Source organism: Patagioenas fasciata, chromosome 14, assembly GCF_037038585.1.
Source record: "Patagioenas fasciata isolate bPatFas1 chromosome 14, bPatFas1.hap1, whole genome shotgun sequence".
Classification (NCBI taxonomy): Eukaryota; Metazoa; Chordata; class Aves; order Columbiformes; family Columbidae; genus Patagioenas; species Patagioenas fasciata.
Genome location: NC_092533.1, coordinates 10,985,022 through 11,006,251, shown reverse-complemented (window position 1 = coordinate 11,006,251; position 21,230 = coordinate 10,985,022). Strand labels below are relative to the sequence as shown.

Genomic DNA, 21,230 nt, shown 5'->3' with positions numbered 1-21,230 from the left:
AAACTGATCTGTTCATGATGTTCTGCAACTGTGAGGAGAAATGTGCATAGGATTAAACACACTGATGAGCTGAATTATATCCAAGTTTGTTCCATTTTGGTTTTAGCTGAGCTTTGTACCACAAATCTGTTTCTGTGACAGGTGTTTTATAATAATACATGTTATAGCAAAATAAATGATGTCAGTGTTTTAAATATGCAAGTTTATAACTTTTAACTTGATAATGTATTTTATGATCCTATTTTGAAACTAGAACCATTTCTTGCCATAGAGCAGTGAACATCTAATTTTTCATTTACTATCTCGGTGATTAAATTCAAAATTTCGTAGATTTGTATAGATATCTGTTCCAGATTTTTTTTTAATTAGTTGCTTTTAAACTGGTATAGGACAATAGTCTGAAAATGGGCTCTTGACTCAGTTGCAATTATAACTGTTCCAAATGTGCCAGTGTAATGATACATCTATTTAATCATAGCAAAATGAAGTAATGTTTTAGATGACTAATCAGAAAGGTACGCTTTCCTGAAGGCATGTAAAGGAGAATACTTGGGAAGGTTAACCTTTACTGAGGAGGTTAATTTGCCTGCGAGTGACCCGTTGGAGAAGCAGCTTTAGGAGCTCCGTCACCTCCTGGTAGAGATGTTCCGAGCCCCAGAATTGTCCACACCAGTTTGCATTGCACACACCGGTTTGCATTACGTGCACCCCTCATCTCCCAGAAACTCCACTGCTTTTGGATTCTGAAAGTAAAAGAGATGGACTAGACATCCGTAAAGTAACGGATGGAATCTCTTTTGCTGCATGAAGGGGGGACAAACTGAGACAGAGACCTCCGAGGTTATGAATTTCTGCATTGCACCCGAAGATGAGCTGTACGAGCGTTTTGGCCCTTCTGTGCAGGCTGTTTTAGAACTCAGCGTTATTTCTCAAACCTGCTGATACGTGGAAATATGTCCAAGAGAAATCACCATCTCCTTTGCAGAAAGATGATGGTCATTCCTCTATCAGCTGTATCTGGATGTACCAGCACAGGGGCAGAATCCCACATCAGAAGAAATGGTCTTTGCCTGTACACTTTGTGGAACGATAGACTAATAAAAAGAAAAAAAAAAGAAAACAAAAAAGAGATAAATAGATGCAGGTGTCCTTATGCAAACATGGTGAATATGCTGAGCAGCGAGGAGTGTGGAGAGCAGGGATCAAAGCAGCCCCGGCTGTCAAGTCGCTGCCGCTCCAGAGGAGGCTGAGGGTTAGAGGACTTTGCATCGGTCTTGTGGAGATCTGCTTCTGTTTGCAAGGACAAGAGGCATTCAGCTGATATTCAACTAAATTCCTCTGATACCAGTGCAATATTTTAAGGCAAAAGATTTAAATATTTCTGATGTATCTCAGCAAGATTCTGATAATCTTTGTAATTCTGGCCATAACTTCCTCAGTGTCTGTTAAATTGCCTGTAATGCACTTTGTGGTATTAGACTCTTGAACATAGATGTGTTATGAAGTCACTGTGAAAGAAAGCTCTAAACTTAACGATTTAGATGTATATGGTTCTCCTGTAATAGAAATTTGATGCACATCCTAACAATTTCCCAAGCCTAGAATGCACACACATTTGTGTAGCAGAAGGGTCTGATGGGGAAAATACGGAGTGGTTGGATAATGTATCTGTAGAGGATATTTGAAAAGGGATGCTTTTTGAGATGTGCTTTTTATAGAAAATAAGGGGGTTTGAATTAACATCTAAGCATCTAAAATGTTTGTTCCTGAAGGAAAACAGTTTCATTTAAGATCCCAGGTGCATGTTAAACTTGTCTTATGACCGTAGACAGTAATTTATTTTCTCTGGGCTTCTGTGTTCTTTTTCTGCTGTTTAGGTAAAAATCTAATAATGTTGAGCATAATAAGAAGATACATTTGCCTGGTACAAGTTTGTGTTTGGGTCAGAGCGGAAGACTCAGCGTCATTTTTCAGTCCCATTCCTATTTCTGCTGTTGTCTCACAGGGACATGTGATGCGAGTTTCAGTTATCCGTAACTAAAATCAGTGTAACAGCATCTTCTGATTCCAGGGGGTATCAGTTTGGTCTCCAAGATCTTGAGTTGAAACCTTCATGCAATTAGAGAGTATTTTCAGCTCCTCAGAAGAAAAGCAGAGCTTGGTTAGAGTGTCCTTGATTTGATTGGATGTCGTCCTTGTCTCTGCTAATGAACTTCCATGGAACATAGCCCTGGTAGTACGGATTTTAAATGTTTTCAGGGTGACCGGCTGATCCTTTGCTTCCTTTTCTTGGTCTGTGTGCAGCAAGTGAATTCCTCCAGTCTGCTTCCTGACTGTTTCTTCCCTTCTCTGAACATTGGTTTGTGTGATTGAGCCCTCTTTGGAATTTTTTTGAGTTTTCAGCCAGTTCCTCAGCATATTTATGATCTATTCCTTTTCTACATTTTTTGATCTTTCTCTCCCCTTGCTCCCCTGCAACAGAAGGATTGCCTTGTTACCCCGTCAGAGTTGGTTTGTAGGAGCACAGCCTCTTGGTTACTCCATGTTCTGATCCCTGGGTGCTCGGACTGATGAATGCCAGTTTTCTTTGCACTTAGTTAAAAGTTTAGCTCTGTTTGGTTTTTTAATGACAACTTGCAGGATACTTTCAGCAAAACTTTTAAAACGTACTTTTTGTTTGATAGTTTATCAATATAAAAATGGTTTAATATGAGCTCTGTGGCCATTTACTCTAGAAAGCTTGGATTTTCTTATACTCCTGTATATAGTATGTTGAGGTTAAAAGCAAGTACACATCGTACTACTTTCCAACAAAAAAAAGCCTTTTCCTGAAGTATTGTTTTTGTCGGAAATCGGCTCCTAATACACAAATAAACACCTATCTGTTCGTTTATTTCCTTTGTTTGGTTTAAACCTGCTTTGTTACAATTCCGCTTACAGCTACAGCCGAGTTCAGGACCACCTTGTTTTGCTCCTCTCACTTCCACGAATGCATTTCTTTATGAATACAGAAAGAAAACATAGCTGGAAGACTGGCGCTCTTTTGTTTCTCTGCATATGCAGGACCTGAGGGCCCCTTAGCTCTGAGCTGAGAGGTGCCGGGTGTTGCTCACAGTGTCGAGGCGCTCACCCCGAGCTCCCTGTGTCCCCGTAGCCCAGTGAGTGGCACTTGCATGATGTCATTACAGGGATGTCAGCTTCTAGCAGCCTGAGGATGTGCAAAGAGGGGCCATTATCACCACGGTAGAGTTGATAAGTGACTCAGCTGAGGTGAAACTGGCTGCAGATGAGGAATTTTGGGTGCCCTGCGGTGCTGTCCCGGGGCCGGAGCTCCGCTCCATCAGCTGGCGTCCTTTGGTGACCTGGGAACACGGCTCACAGCATCACCAGCCGCTGGCACGGCTTGGTTGCTGCTGTAATTATTTAGACCAGGCTCTTTTTAGTCTTGTATTAGTTTGCAGTGGCAAGAACAGTGAAATTTGAACTCTTGGCATTGAAAATAAGTCTTTTTGAACACTCCTGTTACATTTTCGTACTAACTAAATGCAATTCTCGACATTTTGAAAATGTTACACTGTGAATGGACCCGAGAAGAGTTGATCTGTATTAGTTGGTGGTTGTAAAACATGCAACTTATGTTTACGTGTCAGATATTCCCAGTATTATGGAGCTCTCATCAATACTGGTACATTTTTTCACAAGTGAATTTTCACAGCTGACGTCCCCATTTCTTCTCCAAAGCAGAGGTATTTGCATGTCAGACACTTAGCGTTATCATGAGTTAAGGCATAGCAGTAATCTATAATTTAGACATATGAAAACCAAATTAAAATTGCATTACATGTGTAGTTTAAGGCAACACCAGAATTTAGTTTGAAATTCTGTCCTCGTGTCACCTTATTGTAACTAAGGAAACGTAACACTTGAGAGGATTTTATTTTTTACACGCTGTAGGAGCCATGAAGACCAAAAAGCTCTTGGCTGCCGGGGGCATAGAACAGCCCCTGGGGGTTTTTAATTCTTTTAGATGTTTTGTGTTGTGCTTTTTTCTCCTTTCTAAGCCTGGGGTTATTTTAGGAAGGCTACAAGGGTAGTTTTGAGGGCAGTGCCAGGACATCACGGCTTGTATCAACTTGGTCCTTGTTTGTTTGAGATTCACGTCTGTAGTACCAATGATACTGGAGTGAGTATGTACTGTGGACAGTGAATTGAAACAAATATTGAAATATAGATTGTCAGCAAGCCCATCGCTTGTATATTTCAAAAAAGAAAATGATCTAAGGTTTGTTTAGTTGGATAGGCATCGTTTTTCTCTGCCTGATGTTGAAGGTCGTAGGATTTTATCTGTTGGCAATTTGATCCATCAGTTCGCTCTAAAAACAAAACAGAAAACATCGCTGATGCTCTTTAAAAATCTAAAGAAATCTTTTGTGTCACTGGTGGAACATCTGTGGTCTTTAAGGAGAAAATGGCTTTGTTTGCATTAAGTTGGCTGAGGACTGATGTCAACACAGGAGGATCGGCTGGGCTCAGTTGCCCCTCGCTGTGGGGCCTTAAGTGGCCTCTTTCTGAATCTCCCAGGAGCAACTTTCTCCTCCCCCGTTACCACAGCTCCACGTGTACTTTAAACTTTCTTAAACTGGAGCAGAGCTGGAGCTCATCTGTAAAGGTGAACGTAAACCAGAGGTAATGTACATAAATCCTTTGGAAGCAGGCTAATCAAAATGCTGCGAAATAACTTCGGAGAACTCCAGTTGGTTTTGGTGGTTTCCAGTTGGTTTTGGTGAGATGGTGAAAGTAGTTTACTGATGCCAAGAAAATATGTCTGAGAGGTTTTGGTTTTTTTCTTCCTTTTTTTTGTGTGTGTGGTTATATATTTTTTGTTTGTTTGTTTTAGATGGAATGAATGGGGTAGGTGAGAGCAAAAAGTGGGATACAGGAAGGTTTGCTTGGTGAGAAACTGACTGCCATGTCAGTGGCAGTAAGCACTGCTGCATTGGTTTTGAAAAGAAAAGCAGAACTAATTGAAGAAATTTGTTGTCTTGTGAAAATGAACAAACTGACAATGGAACCGCAGGCACGTAGTGAGACCACCAAAACAACTGGCAAAAAAGATGCCAGAATGCCGAGTTTGCTCAAGTTGAAGGCGAAGGGAATCGGCATTGACTATAAAGCCAGCAAGGGGTCCGGCAGAGAAACTGCTGAGGTACCAGAGCTAAATCAAAATCCGCAATAGTGCTGCTGTGCCCAGCAGAGCCACTTGGCTGCTTCTGGGCAGAGCTTTTCCTCTGCCGTGGTGGGGGTTTGGTTTGTAGGAGATCACAGACGTATTGGAGATGTATATGGGAGTGCAAAGGGAAGGGGAAAGCTCCCAACGGGGCTGCCAAAAACCAGGGAAACCCGAAGACTGGAAGTGCAAATGGGAATTACAAGGAAGATGTTTAGACAGAACTAATTCATTCTGATATGAACTCTATGAAAGGTGTTGAGTCAAGGGCGTCAGAGGTAATGGCATGTGAAGGGAATGGGAGGATGTAGTGACGAGAAGTGGGAGCTGGCAGAGGGCTCAGAGGGCTGTGTCCCCTTCAGCTCTGTGATCAGGTGGTCTTTTTAATTTGGCACTTTTGTTTAACTTTTCAAACTGAAGGCGAACACGCTTTTTTGAACAGTCTAGACTTTCTGTGTCATCTGAGAAAGGGAAATTGAACCCTTAAGCCACTTGGGTGCGATGGAGGCTGAGCAGGAGCATTTCCAGCAGCTCAGAGGTCACCACATGTGATCACAGTTAATGATCCAAGGGTATGTTAATGGGTTCCAGCTTAAAACAGTGAAAACCTCTTAATGGAAAACCTCAAGCAATAAACAAAACAATAAATATATATGCCTTAAAATTGGGATTATTAGGCTCTGAGAGCTGGTGGGGTTGGTGTGGCAGCGGGTGGTGGTTTTTAGCGTGACACACCAGAGGGGTGTGTGCCCCGACCCTGCTCATCCTCGGGTGTTTGGTGGCAATAAAACCCTGTGTTGGTGCTGAAGATTATTACTCTTGTTGGCAACATTTCAGGGAACTTCAGAAAAGCAAATAAGGTATAAGGTTACTGGCAATCTGTAAAACCAAGGGCATAAAATTTTGCTTACGCAGCCTGTAAAAGGACAGACTGTTCCCTCGGAGGCTGATGTTCCTGATGTGTCCAGACTAGGTCGATTGGTTGTAAATGTCCATACAGGCACCTCGGAAACTGATGAAAAACTTTGCTATCAAGGAGTATCAAAGAATGAGGCAAAACTTTTGCTTCCTTATTGCCCTTTCTGTACATTAAGTTGAATTTTTAATGGATGCTATACATTGAGAGAATTATGCAGACATTTAGTAACTTGGTTTCAGGTTTAATAAACATGCCACTTACTGCAGGTTGAAACACAATGGCGAAGCTTATTTAACATGTAGAAAAAGATAATTCATAGGTCTTGTGTCCATCCATCAAGGCTATTCTGCAAATTCATGCTGTCTATGCCTTTTCAACATGCGTTTTTCTGATATCCAAACTGTGCCAGGAAACACTGATATTTATTTTTAAAACTTGTGGTACAAAGGCACAGATATGGCTTTTCCGTAGGGGAAAGAGACCGGGAAATGCAAAAATAAGTAATGTAGGAAATACAGCATTACGAGCTGTGCTGAGATAGGTTCTTCTGATTCCTTTCCCTGGAAAGAAGGGTAAGTACAAAGACAGAAGTCTCAGTTTAGCACTCCTATGGCAAATATTCACTTACAACTTCTGTGGTTGCCTTTGTCTTTATATAAGCCCTGCAATGACTTTTCTATAGCCTTAAATTTTAGCAAAACCTCCCATGGAAGCACATAAAGGAACGTTCTCCTTAGGCTAACAGTCATTTTTAGTGTGCTTCTTGAAAGAGTTAATTGGTGGTCATCTTGTCAAAGATCACGTCATCTGCTCTGTGGTACGGGGCATGTGCAGTCTTAAAAATCTGTTATACCAAAATTGACTTTTAATTTAATTCATGAGTATTCTGTGTGACTTCACTGCTGAGAGTAAATGGTGTTTACGTAAGAAGTAAATGTCCCTGCAGACGCACTCGACTGGGGCCTGTAGCAATGGTCTGTTAGCTGGCGAAATGGACCGTGTATTGGAATTTATACTTCAATTAATTTCAAAATTACAGACCTAATGCTTGGAGAAAGTTGGCAAATTACTTCTTGTATAGCAAGTGTTACCATAGGTATAGATAGAAATACTACTGCAAAGCTGAATTAAGTACTAATTTAGAAAATTAGCGTTAGTTGGGAAATCTCTGTTCAGACACGCGTCTTCCAGTTGCACAGCAGGTTTTGTTGTCTTTCCTGTGTCTTTGGTTATCAGACACCTCAAACTGGATGTCTTAAAAATGAGATACTTTCAAATGAGATCAACTGAGATGCGGTTCAGTCGACTGCACCGGATAGCTTGAAAATTATGTGTAAAAGGTCAGTGTAGTTGTAATTGTTGAGGAGTGTTGTGTGGCTATGGAGATGTTCTGCCTCACTGTACATTTGGCGTGGTCGTGGTGATGAAAGCGTAGTGAAGTAATAAAACTGAAGAACGTTACCTTCCTGTTATCCAAGAGGAAATGAACTGGACGTCATCTGGTTGGGTCACTTCTGATACTCAATCAGATGCAGAAAAAGCTCAATAACCCGTGAGATTTTGGCAGTTGTGCAGCAGTGTCAGTTGTCAGTGTTGGCACCAATGTGGTCATTTTTGGAGAGGGACCCTAGATGGGATTATTTAACACCCGGCCCCATCGCATCTTGAAAACATCACGTTTTGTGTGACCAGACAGATTGATGCTACCATTAGGACGAGCTCCCGAAGGATTTAGTGTGTTTTCTTTCTTTTTTTTTTTTCCTATTGCAATTTGCAATATCTCTTTAAAAATTGCCTCGTTGGTTCCGATTTTTTTGGGTGTAATCACCGACAGTATTTGCCAGACTCTGTGGGAAGGCAGAGCTGTGGGTGGCTGTGCAAAGCATAACTTCTATTTTCTTAACTTCCTTTCATGTACAACTGAACCACAGTAGGGCATTTCAGCGGGGGTTTGGTGCTAAATATCTCTTTGTTGGGAAAGGTCAGTCACAAGGATGTGCTGGCACCGGCGTAGGGACTGGCTGTGCCAGCACATCAGATATGCTCATATTCGAACTCCAGATTATCCTTTCTTGTGAAAAAATGAAATTGTGGTGATTTAAGGTGGCAAGTAAGTAGTCTGTTTCTGTATTGAGTGTTTATTGGAATTTCATGGGCGTTTGGGGTTTTCCTCTCTGTGGATGCTGGGGCGCACAACTAGTCAGAAGATAATGTAGGTATATATGTCTGCATCCGAAAGCATCTAACGAGGACATAGGTGAATGTCCGTATTTTGAACTTGTTTCCCCAACACATAATTTTTCAAGATGTTGATGCAATTATAACAATAGTTTAGAAGTTTCTCCCACCAAAAAATCATAGTCGAATACAAAGTGAATGTTATTCACCAATAGTTGAGACAATGTCATATATAACACTTTCAGCAACTTCACCACCACATCCAGCAAGTCCTTCCTGTGTCCGCTGTCCTGTTACAGAAATACCCTGTCCATGTATTGGTGCTTAGTGAGCTCTGAAAGAAAGACCAATCAGTTGGATAATAAAAATGACACACAGAAGACAGAAGCTGTGATTTATTTTGGGAGATGGAGTAGAGTGACAAGCAACACTTTAAAGGTCACTTGTCTCAAATAAACCTTCTTTCTCTCTCAAATATAAAGAAATATTGCAGTATTTCCTTGCATCTAACCTGCATTAAACGTCTTTTTACAAGAACATATTGCAGAGTCCAGCCGGAGCATTGTATATGCCCATGTGCTTCATAGGTGATTGAAATGAATGCGAGTGCTGGCAGGGGAATGAAGATCAGTTGTAAGTGATTAATGAGTTGATTAGAAATACTCCTTTGGGAAGTCTGGCGGTGTTTTGGAGTTGGTCTTCAATGTGTATTTGTGAAAATGGCATTCAAAGTACATACACAACTTATTTATTTTGAGAGATGTGTCTTGCTCCAGCAGTACTTCTCAACCTAGCTGTACAGAACAGCCTTCATCACAAGAATCTTAAAATCTAAACTAAATTAGGGAAGAAAAACTTTATGTGGCAGTTTGTGTGTCTCTCTGTCTTTGAGCCAGAATGGACTTCAACAGCAGCAGTTTTTGGTAGACAGCAGATCTCTTCCAAGCCAAACTTTTCTATGATTCTTGTTATCCTGGGAAATCTCACAGAATTGGTTCCACTTTTGGTCCTGCTTGTTGTCTTTCTGGAGCCATTCTGAAAGTCTGAAAATCACTATGAACCTGGATAGCAGGGAGCTTAAATTAGATTTCCTTGTATCTATATTACCACAGTCAGCGTGGGACTTGCTCATGGACGGAGAGAAATCTGATTGGATCTGACCTGGGAGCTGGTGGCTGGAACCAGGAGGTTATAAAGACAGGGACAGGCTGAGGAGGTTGCAGCAGAACTGCAGTCTTGTAGAGCTGGGAGTAATTAATCCGTGTGGGTTGGTTTGCTCTGTAATGCACTACAACTTTCTGCTTTGGTTTTAATACATTTTTGTTCTCGTCGTTAAGAGGTCTCATGTTGGTGCACATCGGCTCGTACCGCGTGTGCTGGGGATGCCGAGCGCACCTTTGTGCTGCGGGGTTGAGTTTAGTCAGCTGAGTGGTTTGACCTTTTTGCTGTTCTCAAACCCTGAGAGTAGATTTTTTTTTCAGCCTGCGAAAGCTTTTGGTGGCTAAACATAGCCTTCAAAGTGCTGGGTTTCCTTTGTATTTGGCTCAAGTTCACTATTTTATACCTATTGCTTGGATTTTTTTTTGAACAGGAGTTTGTGAAAGTTAGCAGTCTCTCACTTTTCAGACTTTCTCCTTTTCCAAATACATGTGAAAGTAGATATTAATTTACAGGCTGGATATTTTATACCTTATTTTTGTAAGTAAAATAAATACAAAACTAGTATAATGTAAATATTAGGATGGGGGAAATCGTTTTGCAGTCTTTCTGTTCCTAGAGTTACTTTGCAATTAATGATCTGTGCTGGTTTTTAGAGCCCGTAGGATGGTTGGATTTGAATAGCAATTGCCAAGGAGAATATCATTGTGAATTACAGATGACACAACATCCGTCATGTTCCTCATAGAAGTTTTGATAATCAAAATTACGTTACATGTGTCAGAGGTGCTCTCAACTTTTGTTCTGGGGGCAGGGAAGATTTGGGAGACCAACTGTGCCGCTTACGGTTTTGGAAAATACGTGAACAAGTATTTGGTAAAGTGCTTCTCTTGTGCTCTTTAAATAAAAATGACATAAAAACGTGATTCCAAATGAAGATCTGGTTTCCATTTCTCTTAAGTTTAGTCGGTATTTATAAGGCTGACATAGGATCGACAACAGATCTATATTTGTACAAATCTATATTTGAATTTGTAGGATTGAATATCAAGTGGCTGACACAACTGGGTGGAATTTTGTTTGTTTTGCAGAAGAAACTTTTCATTTTGATCGTGGTACTTGATGCTGTCAGAGTAGTTTGGGCCTTTTTTTTACATCAGAACATTTTTTTAAAGGAATAATGCATAATTTTATCATTTATAAGTGGGATACATTTTACTGTAAAAACTGTGATTCTCTGATATGATGTTCTTACCATATAGTTGAGTGTAAATTTAAGAAATACCAGATGTAAATGTGGCAGAAAATAGATGGGGAACTAAATTATAGGACTGACTATTTTATAGTATTCTATGTGGCTTTGATCCTGCAAAACCCTACTACTGACTTTCACTTTTTTTTCAATAGAAAGAACGTTTGTGGTCTTCAATCATGCACTAAAACTTATATGTCTACATATGTGTGTTCATTTACAGATAGAATATTATGCACTCTTTGTAAAATGTACATGTATGTACACTAGTACTTCTATAAATCTGTCTGTGTGCCTGTTTTCCTAAAGAAGAATCATAGCATTTTATGGACCAAAACGTTTGTTTCCTTTTGTTTTCTTTATACATATTGATGATTTCTGGAGGCTATTCTTGAACTAAGGCATGAACTGAATTTATAAACAGGAATCCTGCTTCGTATTGGGTTGCATCATAACCGAATGTTTAAGAGTGTGGGCTCTTTGGCCGACATGACTGTTTCTCAATCCTGTCGGTGTATGTCGGTGAGCTCTAAAGAGGCTGGAGCTTTGTTTTATGAAAGGTGCATTGTTTTTTGTCACTCTCATAAAATCTGGAGTGTGACTGGGCAAGCTAAGTCTAAATAAGCTTTTTCTCAAAACGTACATCGAGTTACAAATGGGTATTCGAATGTTTAACGAAAGTTTTATTAATAACTTTGTCTTCCAATCAGACTTACACATCTTTTTCCCTTTCTTTTTCCCGCCTTTCCCCAAATCCATTTTATTTACAGCTTCCAGCTGATCTTACCAAGATGCATCTTACCGACAATCCTCATCCTCAGGTGACTCATGTCCCTTCAAGCCAGTCGGGATGTAGCATTGCCAGTGATTCGGGGAGCAGCAGCCTGTCTGATATTTATCAGGTAATATTGCTTTTGTTTCTTATTTTTCCTTCTTTGGTGTTAAATGTTCCATAAACAAAACCAAGTGGCCCTTTAGCCAATATTTCCCCTCTTGATGCTTCTGCGTATCTCTGTGTCGTTCCTGTGTCTCGCCACCACCACACAAAAGTGAAACAAACTTCTTTTAAAACTCTTTTTTGTTGCCTTTCACATCTTTGTTTACCAACAAGTGTGGTGTTGCTTTCAGTGTCACAGCTGATGATTTATGGGATGATTTTCTTTCTTTCTGAAATAGAACAAATTTCATGAAATTGCTCTTGTGTTTCAAATACCTTCCTTGATTATTTGTATTTATTGCTAATAACAGATGTTCTGTTCTGCATGTTACCCTGTAGACTCAAGTGAGGCCTTCAAAGACAATATTACAGCCATGTCATTAATCCTGAAAGATAGCATTGGAGAATCAAGCGTTTGATGAACTGTGGGTGAAGAATAGATGGGCAACAGGCATGTCATGAGGGGAACAAAACCACTTCTTATCTTAGTGAATGTTTTGTATCTTGTTCTCATATGCATAATGTGCAAATAGTAATCAGTCAAAAGCTGCTGACTACTTTATGGGCTTTATGGCAGTGGCTGTAACAGTTTTGGTGAAGTCACGCAGTTGTAAGCGCATGGATAGATAACGTGTAATAATGTCATGGTACAGTATTTAACATAGCGCTATATTGCAGTGACGCATCAATATAGACAGATTTTGAAATCTGAAGGAAAGAGAAAAGTGTTTCCCCAAATATTCATGGTGATATTATGAAGGCAGAGAATCTCTTTGAAACTAGTGTAATGAATCGGCTCGATAGCCGGAAGCGTTTTTGGTACATTGAAATACAGCGCTCCAGGAAGGACTTGGAAAGTGCCGCTTTGCTTTTGCAGTCAGCTTTGTATCTATTACATACCAAATTCTCCAGGAGTATCATTAGAATCATTAATGTCAGCAGAGGAGAGCATTTTTGAATAATTTGAAATGACCTTTTGAATTAATGGTAGCTTAACATTAATTTTTACAGTAAGTGGTGCAAACGTGACTCCAGAATAGGAAAATATGATTAGGATGGTGGAACCAAAGAATGAAACAAATTTTATTAAGATATTTGGAAAGGGTTTCCATTCATCTGTGTACCCTGTATTAATCGATAGTGTTGAAATGAGGCCTCACATGTTCCAGCTGTTTCCCAGTCCAGGATGTTAAACATGAAATGATGAACGTAAAGCAGAAGGTGAGACCAGCAGCAAAGGAGTCCTGCCCGCAAGCAGTGCCACGAAAACATTGTGCTAAAACCCTTAGTCACTTGTAGAAACTTCTGAAAATAAATATACAAAGATAATTTTCTCCCTTTTCCTGTACCATTACTGCTCCCTGTTGGAGCTTGCAGTCTTTATGTGATAAAATGTCCAAATGTATGCATTGTAAAGTCCAACTTGCTTACAATACCGCAGAGAAGTTGTTTTTCTGTTGGACTGTTGTTTTTTTTTTTTAATGTATGGGAAAAAAATATTCCCAGCAATTTTTGACACAACCTCTTGAATTTGCTTGAAGTGGATTGATTTTTTATTTTCCTTTCATTCAATCCGCTTTGTACAGCATGCTTGGTTTCAGAGCTGTGGGGAGGCTGCGTGGTTATGTGTACAGAGGTTGAAATGAGGGCTTATGAATTCTGCAAACAGCTGCTGTGACCTGCCGTAGGTATCCTCAGGGAAAAATAATTCAACAGCTATTACAGAGAGAAAACACCTTTCCTTGCCCTTTCTCAGGTGGGCAGCGATGGTGCCATTGGGAACCCAGAGCGTGTCTGACACAGGCGGGCAGGGTCTCGCTTCTGCCATAATGAGTTAGTTACCTGATAAGAAGCTTGCAGTGCGCTTCGCTGTATGACCAGCACTTTTGTATCTATTTTTTTTCTTATCCGTTTAGTTCTGTCAGTGATGGGCCCAAAGTTTCTCTCTTTTTTTCTTTTTTTAATCTTTCATGTATCCCTTTGGCAGCATATGTTATTTGTGAGTAGAAACATCATTGCCCAGCAATAATTCCAATTGTGGTTAAGGTTGTGATATTAAAATGGATTATCTATAAAATGTGCATCAGAGAATAGATCTTACTGAGGGTTTTTCTGTCAATTCTGAAAAAGAGCTTGGACATTTTTTCTAATAAAATTGACAGGAGAGAAGGGGAAAAAAACCAACTTGTTCTTAAAACCAGGTTGCATCAGGAGTCACAAGCACTAGAATACATTATCATATGGAGTTATTATGGCACAGGAAATCTTTTACATGAGGCTTATTTTCTTCCTGTCACTGACTGTTTCTGACATACATTGTAGTGGAATATACATGTAATTATCACCAAAACTTTGCTAGGGCTAATTCTTATGTCTTTGGCTTCCAAAGCAGAGACCAGTGTACAGGACATCTCTGTGATCAACGTTTGGCAAACATAGCTGAAACATGTAAATTGGCAAAATTTGCACTGCTGTATATAGAGTAATAATAGTATGATTTTAAAATAGTAAATCTTTTGTCAGTAAGCTGCTGTTAACTTTCCAAATGATCTGTGTGAGCCTGTTCCTGCTGCCTTCTTGGTAGATATTCTTGCCCTATAGACCCAGTCCTGAAAATCCCAATTTGTGTCAGATCTGAGTATCGCAGCTTCTGGTTTTATTTTGCAAATTAGTAGTTCATAAATGCTTCCATTAAGAATGATTTTGATATTTGATAATGGAAGCAGCTGGAGCATCGTGATTGGGAAGAGCAGCTCCTTGTGCTTGACGAGCAAAACCCTCCTGTTCGCCAGCGCTGCCTGACCTGCCCACGCTTTGTCAACCAGCTCCACATCAGCTTCGAAACACCATTTGAGGACCTTCTCTTACTTCATAGCTCAACCAAACTAGAATTTCTTTATCAAAAAAAGAGAAGATTTGTTTATTGTCCTATATAGGATATACAAGGAAAATTTTAATCGCTTTTCTGTAGAACCTATAGAATCAGTTTTGTTACCTTAGCTTGAGGTTGTCAAAGTTGGAATTAGTACTGTAGTGTCTCTGATTCTGCTTGGAAAAGTTGATATAAATTGTGGCTTTTTAGAAAAAGAAATGCTAGAAAAGTCCTTGAATAAAATGCTGTATTGATCATGTGCCACTGAGACTCTCCAAGCACAATTTGCGCTTGGGCTTAATTCCAAAATTGTTAATGTGAGCTACATGAGCCAGTAAAGTGATGTAATATAAAACAGATTTAACCCTATATGTATTATTATCCTACTCTGAAAGAAATACTTATGTTAAATCATTTAAGCCTGATTTATTAGGCTCGCTGGCTAATTATTAAAATGAAGACTGGCTGAAGGGTCCAAGATTATATCTAAACCCCAGTATTTTTCTGTCTAGTGAAAGAAGGATATGCTGCTCATCTCCCCAAGTGCTGGGACTTGTATTAGCCCATCAACGGGGAGGTGTAGGAAGATGGAGGCGGTGCAGTCTGCTGGGTTTAAATCACTTAAAATGAGTGTTGTCTTTTATGAGGCGAGGAAGGCAGGAGACCAGCATGGCTGAGCAAGGACCTCCTGGTCAAACTAAGGCACAGGAAGGAAACGCACAGAGTAGAACCAGGGACATGTGTCCTGGGAGGAACATGGGGACACTGCCTGGACAGGTGAAGCTGGGACCGCTAAAGGATGGGGCTGGATTTGGCAAGGGATGTAAAGAATAACAAGAAGAGCTTCTACGGGTACATTGGTCATAAAAAGAGCATTAAAGAGAGCATCCTCACCACCATAAATAAGACAGAACTAGTGACACGGAGAAGGCTGAGACACTCAGCGATTTTTTTTGCCTCAGTTTTCACTCGCGTTCACTCTTCCAACATCTCTCAAGTTCCTGAAGCTCAAGGTGGGCACTGTGGGAACAAAGTCCTTGCCACGGGAAGAGAAGATCAGGTTTGAGACCACCTGAGGAACCTGAACATACACAAGTCCATGGGACCCAACAGGATGCACCATGGGACCGTCAGGGGGTTGACTGGTGCAGTTGCTCATATCCAAAAATCATGGCGGTCAAGGGAAGTTCCAATTGCCTGGAAAAAGGGAATAAGGCCCCGGGGAGACCTTTCAGTACCTACAGGGATCTCATAGGAAAGACTTTTTGCCAGGGCCTGTAGTGACAGCGCAAGGACAAAAGTTTTAAACAGAAAATGGTAGATTTAGCTTGGATATAAGGAAGAAATCTGTTACACTGAGGGTGCTGAGACACTGGAACAGGCTGCCCGGAGAGGCTATGGCTGCCCCGTCACTGCAGGTGTTCAAAGCCAGGTTGGACAGGCCCCATCCTTTATTTTGGAGATTTTGTGAGCCTGCAGAGCATTTGATGCATGGGTGTGTCATCAGTGTTTTTGTAAAATCTCAAGAATGTTTTTAAAGCGAAAGTGAATTTTCTAAGTGTCTTCATTTAAAAAAATAAACTCGGTATTCTGCACGTCTCTATATAATTGCTTTATACTTCTCAGTGACATATCTTGTTCAAATTTTTGAGTTTGAACAGAAAAATGATTTGCATGCTGACTTAAACTAGAAAAAACTGATTGAACAACTACTCTGTGGAAACTGAAAATTTGAAACTACTTTTTTTTCTTCCATCTGTCTGGAAAGTTATTTTCATGCAATTACATCATTTAAACTTTACATAAGGAATTATTGCAAATTATTCCTATGCGATTCTGCTTTTTGTTGCCAGCATTGCATTCTCCTTCTCTGTTGCTTTATGTGTCTGCTCCATGTGGTGTCTATATTGCCATCTATTGATGACAGTAGAAATGTCTCTACAGGCACTGGGCAACCAGTGGTGTAACTGAATTATATTATTATTTTGTTAATAATACAGACTCTCAAATTGTGAAAAAAAACATTTTATTTACGTGAATCAGCAAGAAGGAGTAAATGCTATAAAGTGAGAATCAGCTAATTCGGGAAAGAATCAGGATACTTATCTCCTTCCTCCCACCCCCAATTTATATATTCCACCTGACATACTTGCTCCATGACAGGATTAAAATTCATTTTATAAAACCGAAATTAAAAATGAGATCAAATTGCTTTCATTTTAGCCACTCAAGCTGCTTTGTTTTTCCCGTATTACATGGTTAATATTGATGGGTTTATATTGCCTGTAGTTTCTTGGGGTGTGGAGGGATATAAATACAGATGACACATGTCCTAGTATGTTGATTTTGTTTTCAAAACTTGTGATCATAATTCCTGTAGTGTGGTGTTGCTCTGTGCCAATGGTAGATATTTGTACCATCTTGTAACTGTAGATTTCAGTGTAACGTGTTTATTTCAGTGTTCAGAAAGAGAGCTGTTACAATTTGTAGTTTGAATTGTTGGTCACAGAATTTCTTATGTCATGTTAACTACCTAAGATAAGACCATAAATCATCAAACTGAAGACACTGAACTCTTTGTCTGATGGATGTTTTCTTTGTAGGCTACAGAAAGCGAGATGGGAGACGTTGATTTAACAGGCCTTCCGGAAGCCCCTGTAGACTCTGAAGATGAAGAAGAAGAAGAGGATGAAGATATTGACAGAACCTCAGATCCACTTCTAGGGCGCGATGTTGTACGAGAGTGCCTTGAGAAAGAGCCTGCAGATAAAACTGATGATGATATTGGTGAGGAGGAAAAATAAAGATCTTTATGTAAAACTATGCCATATAACTTCTGTAAGAGAAGCATGTCTGAAACTATTTAATGAATTAATGTTAAATGTATACCCTCATAATTATGAATACCTGCCAGAGATCACTTTGCTCTAGTGATACTGTTGATTGAATGATTTCTTCTCTTACTGAGACAGTATTTGTTCTGAGAAACTAAGTATTATACTGCCTTTGAGATGATGACCATGGTATTAGCATCATTGTATATAGTGATATAAGGGAGGGATAGGTAACAAGGTACTTTTGACTCCCTGAAACTGTTGAATCAGTTATTAAATGTCAGAGAGAATGTACTGTTACTGCAGTATAGATCTACATAATTGTGAAGTGGAAAACATTTCTAATGAAAATAATTTATTGTGATGTTTAACTAGAAATTGGCATTAGTTTAATAGTAAAATTTATGTTATGTTGTCCTTCATATCACTTCTTTAAACAGTGGAAAATAATTTCATGCTTCTATCAAGCTTATAATTAGTGTACTGTAAGGGTATTTTTAAATTTTGTACATGTTTGAAGCTGAAGTGCTTTTACACTCTGGCCAGGCTGCTGCCGTGAGTCACTCAGGGCACCGTCAGTGCTGTAGAGCCGAGTTCTGGTTGTCGATGTCAGAATGCACGCTGGGCTCATTTAGCCACAGGCACTAACGGGGATTGTAACACCACTGAGCAATTTTTCAATGAATTTAACTGAGATTTAATATACCTGTGGAGGGTAAGGTATCTGAGAAACCCTTGGGCCTTGCAGTATTCATACCAATGTTTCCTTTGTCTAACAGAGCAATTACTGGAATTCATGCATCAACTCCCTGCCTTTGCGAACATGACGATGTCTGTGAGACGAGAACTTTGCTCAGTGATGATATTTGAAGTAGTAGAGCAAGCAGGAGCCATCATACTCGAAGACGGTCAAGAAGTAAGTCACTGCTTACAACACAGTTCGAGTGCCATAGTTAGTAGGCGAGCAAGGGCATCTGAGGGCAAAGGGCTGAAAAATCTGTTTTCCATATCCACAACTCTCCTGCACCTGAAAGTTAGAGAGTTCTTCTCTCATCGTATGCAAAATGCCCAAACCTTTGCCTGTGTCTCTGGGAGATTCTGCCTGTGTGTTGCTGTCTTGTTCAAGACTTCAACATGGCCAAGTGTAGCCATAAACCAGCACTGAGGATGTTGTTATCAGGTAAATGCTAACAGCTGGAGGAAATGTTTCAAAGATTATTTATGGCATAGAAGAATGCATTATTTCCATTGGTAAAATAACTCTCTTTTAAATTTAAGTAGTTTTTTAAAAATACTAACACGAAGAGGTATCCTTGCCCAAAAATGTAGGTATTATAACATAAATGTCTTAATTAGGAGCAGTTTCTTAACATATTCAGTGGGAGGAAACAGATGTTCACATTAGTCAGTAGTCATCTCTCTCTGTCCTTGGATCCAGACCTCTGGAATTGACCACAGCAGGTTGTTCCTCCAAGAGGACCAGGCAGATTCTCGTCTCTGGTAGTGACCAACTGGGTACCCAGGGGAAAAGTATTTGTTCTGACTAAATGGTATAAATACATTGTAGCAATTAGCCCACTGATTTAAAAATGCAATCTATTAATCAGCATTCCTCCCTACTGAATTAGTTCTGACATGAATGAAGAAAGCTGAAAAGCATTCGTGTTTTAGTCATCTTTATTGCTTGCCTTACAGTGCAGATTTTTACTGAATTAAGTCTTGCATAACTGTAGCGACAACAAACTGGAGGCCACAAGAATAAGTCTTTACAATATAAGAGCAGTGGGACAGCTTATAAAATGTGTGGTTTTTTATTTCCTCTAGCTTGATTCTTGGTACGTTATTTTAAATGGCACGGTGGAAATCAGCTATCCTGATGGGAAGAGTGAGAGTCTCTGTATGGGAAATAGTTTTGGGATTACACCCTCTCTGGACAAACAGTACATGAATGGAGTGGTCAGAACCAAAGTAGATGACTGCCAGGTAAGATTACAATTGTATACAACTACCTCGTGTTTTTAAGCATCTAATAAAAGCAGACAGACTACTTTCATCTTAAGGCAGGATCTTCGTTCCAGGAGCAGGAAAAAGGAGCTTGGTATTTTATGAGTCAAGGACTCCAATGTTGAAGTAGTTGTACGCTCTTTAGTAACTGGGATTGATTTCACATCGCTGTTACGTGAGAAATGGGAACTTGCGCTTTGTGCTGCAGTGTGAGCAGAGTCCACCCGGTCACACTGTGCGTGTGACTGGCATGCAGAGAGAACAGATAAATAGAAAACATCCATTTCCGCTTCTTACAGGCTTTGTCCTCTATATGTTTAGCCCATTTGAACAACTCTTTGGAGATGCAGAAAGGTGACCAGTTCTGTTTGTCTTCTATTTCTAACTTTATCTCTGGTGTAGTTGGGCAGAACAGAGTGGGGTTGGTATCAAATGCTGTGCTGTCATAATTTTGTCAGAACAGCCCGGAGCTGGGGATAGGGGATGCATTCATGTTTGGGATATTTATTAACAATCCCGTGTTGTTTGGGAATAGTTTGTGTGTATAGCCCAACAAGACTACTGGAGGATTCTGAACCACGTGGAAAAAAACACTCATAAAGTGGAGGAAGAAGGAGAAATTGTTATGGTGAAGGAGCACAGGGAGCTGGATCGCAGTGGAACCAGAAAAGGACACATAGTTATCAAGGTGAATTTCTTTCTGTGCTTTTCTTTAATCTATTAAACCTTTATTTACTAGTAAATAAATACAATTTTGGTTTGAATCTAGAACACATACTCAGTTTTGTCTGTCTGGGAAGGAACTGATATTATTATACAAGTTTACTTCCATCTCCCTTTTAATAAAGTTAGCCCTGTTCAGCACATATATTAAGTTTTGTACTGGGAACACCCTTTGTGCATCTTTATGTATTGACCTGTCATTTGTAATCTGGAAGAGGAACTTAAACTGTTGATTTGAAATAAAATTAAGGGAAGTTAGTAATTATTTTAGCTAGGTATTACCTATGCAAAACATTTGGGCTGACAGAAGCATGAAGATTTGGTTTAAACACGAGTGTGTTTTGTCCCGAGTTGACCATAACTGAAATATGAAAATGGAGTACACTGTTCACATGGTTTTCTGTTAAGATACTCTCTAGAGAGAGATATTGATGAGAGATATCAGTTATTTTTTTGCATTTAATTTTTTAAGGCAACACCTGAGCGACTCATCATGCACTTAATAGAAGAACATTCTATTGTGGATCCAACCTACATTGAAGATTTCCTTTTAACATACCGAACATTTCTAACAAGCCCTCTGGAAGTCGGAAATAAACTCTTGGAGTGGTTTACAGTGGACAGCCTCAGGGACAAGGTTGGTTTGAGTCTAAGAGATTAGTATTTCTGGTGAAAATGTCACCAAATTGATTCCTTTTTGTGTTGCTGATAAACTAGGATTTTGCTCCAACTATTTTAAAGCAACATGTTTCGCTAGTATCAAGAAAAGATTCTACAGTGTGTTGTATGGGTATGGTGTCCTAAATCAGGTATGAGACTGCTTCTCTTCTGCAGAATGATAAATACTCTTTTCTATTTAATTTAAAGATGTAAATGCCAGTCCCTGAAATACTTTTTCACCAGAAATGCAGGGAAATTGTGCTCATGATCTCTTGGGCATAGCATCTTTCTTTTCACAACAGCATTGTGCTTGTCTTCCATAATTTGCTACTGTAGAGCTTTTCAGTGTGTTGAACGCATTTTGTTTGAGCAGCTTATTACAACCTCTGTCCTGGAAACAAACTCTGCTCAAGACAGGTGCAGTCGATAAAAACGCATAAATAGAACCAGGTTCAACTCTATGTAG

General features: G+C 39.7%; 1 protein-coding gene across 7 annotated transcripts in view; it reads left to right on the top strand.

The window, feature by feature from the left end:
- The window catches only part of RAPGEF6 (Rap guanine nucleotide exchange factor 6), a 117,672-nt gene that overhangs the window by 62,260 nt on the left and 34,182 nt on the right, over positions 1 to 21,230 (top strand). For all 7 annotated transcript variants that reach the window (XM_065848891.2, XM_065848889.2, XM_065848885.2 and 4 more), the window contains 6 exons: positions 11,505 to 11,636; positions 17,147 to 17,330; positions 18,157 to 18,293; positions 19,202 to 19,360; positions 19,917 to 20,069; positions 20,577 to 20,741. In XM_065848891.2, the coding sequence (XP_065704963.1) occupies positions 11,505 to 11,636; positions 17,147 to 17,330; positions 18,157 to 18,293; positions 19,202 to 19,360; positions 19,917 to 20,069; positions 20,577 to 20,741 (930 nt within the window). The remainder of the gene's footprint in view (positions 1 to 11,504; positions 11,637 to 17,146; positions 17,331 to 18,156; positions 18,294 to 19,201; positions 19,361 to 19,916; positions 20,070 to 20,576; positions 20,742 to 21,230) is intronic.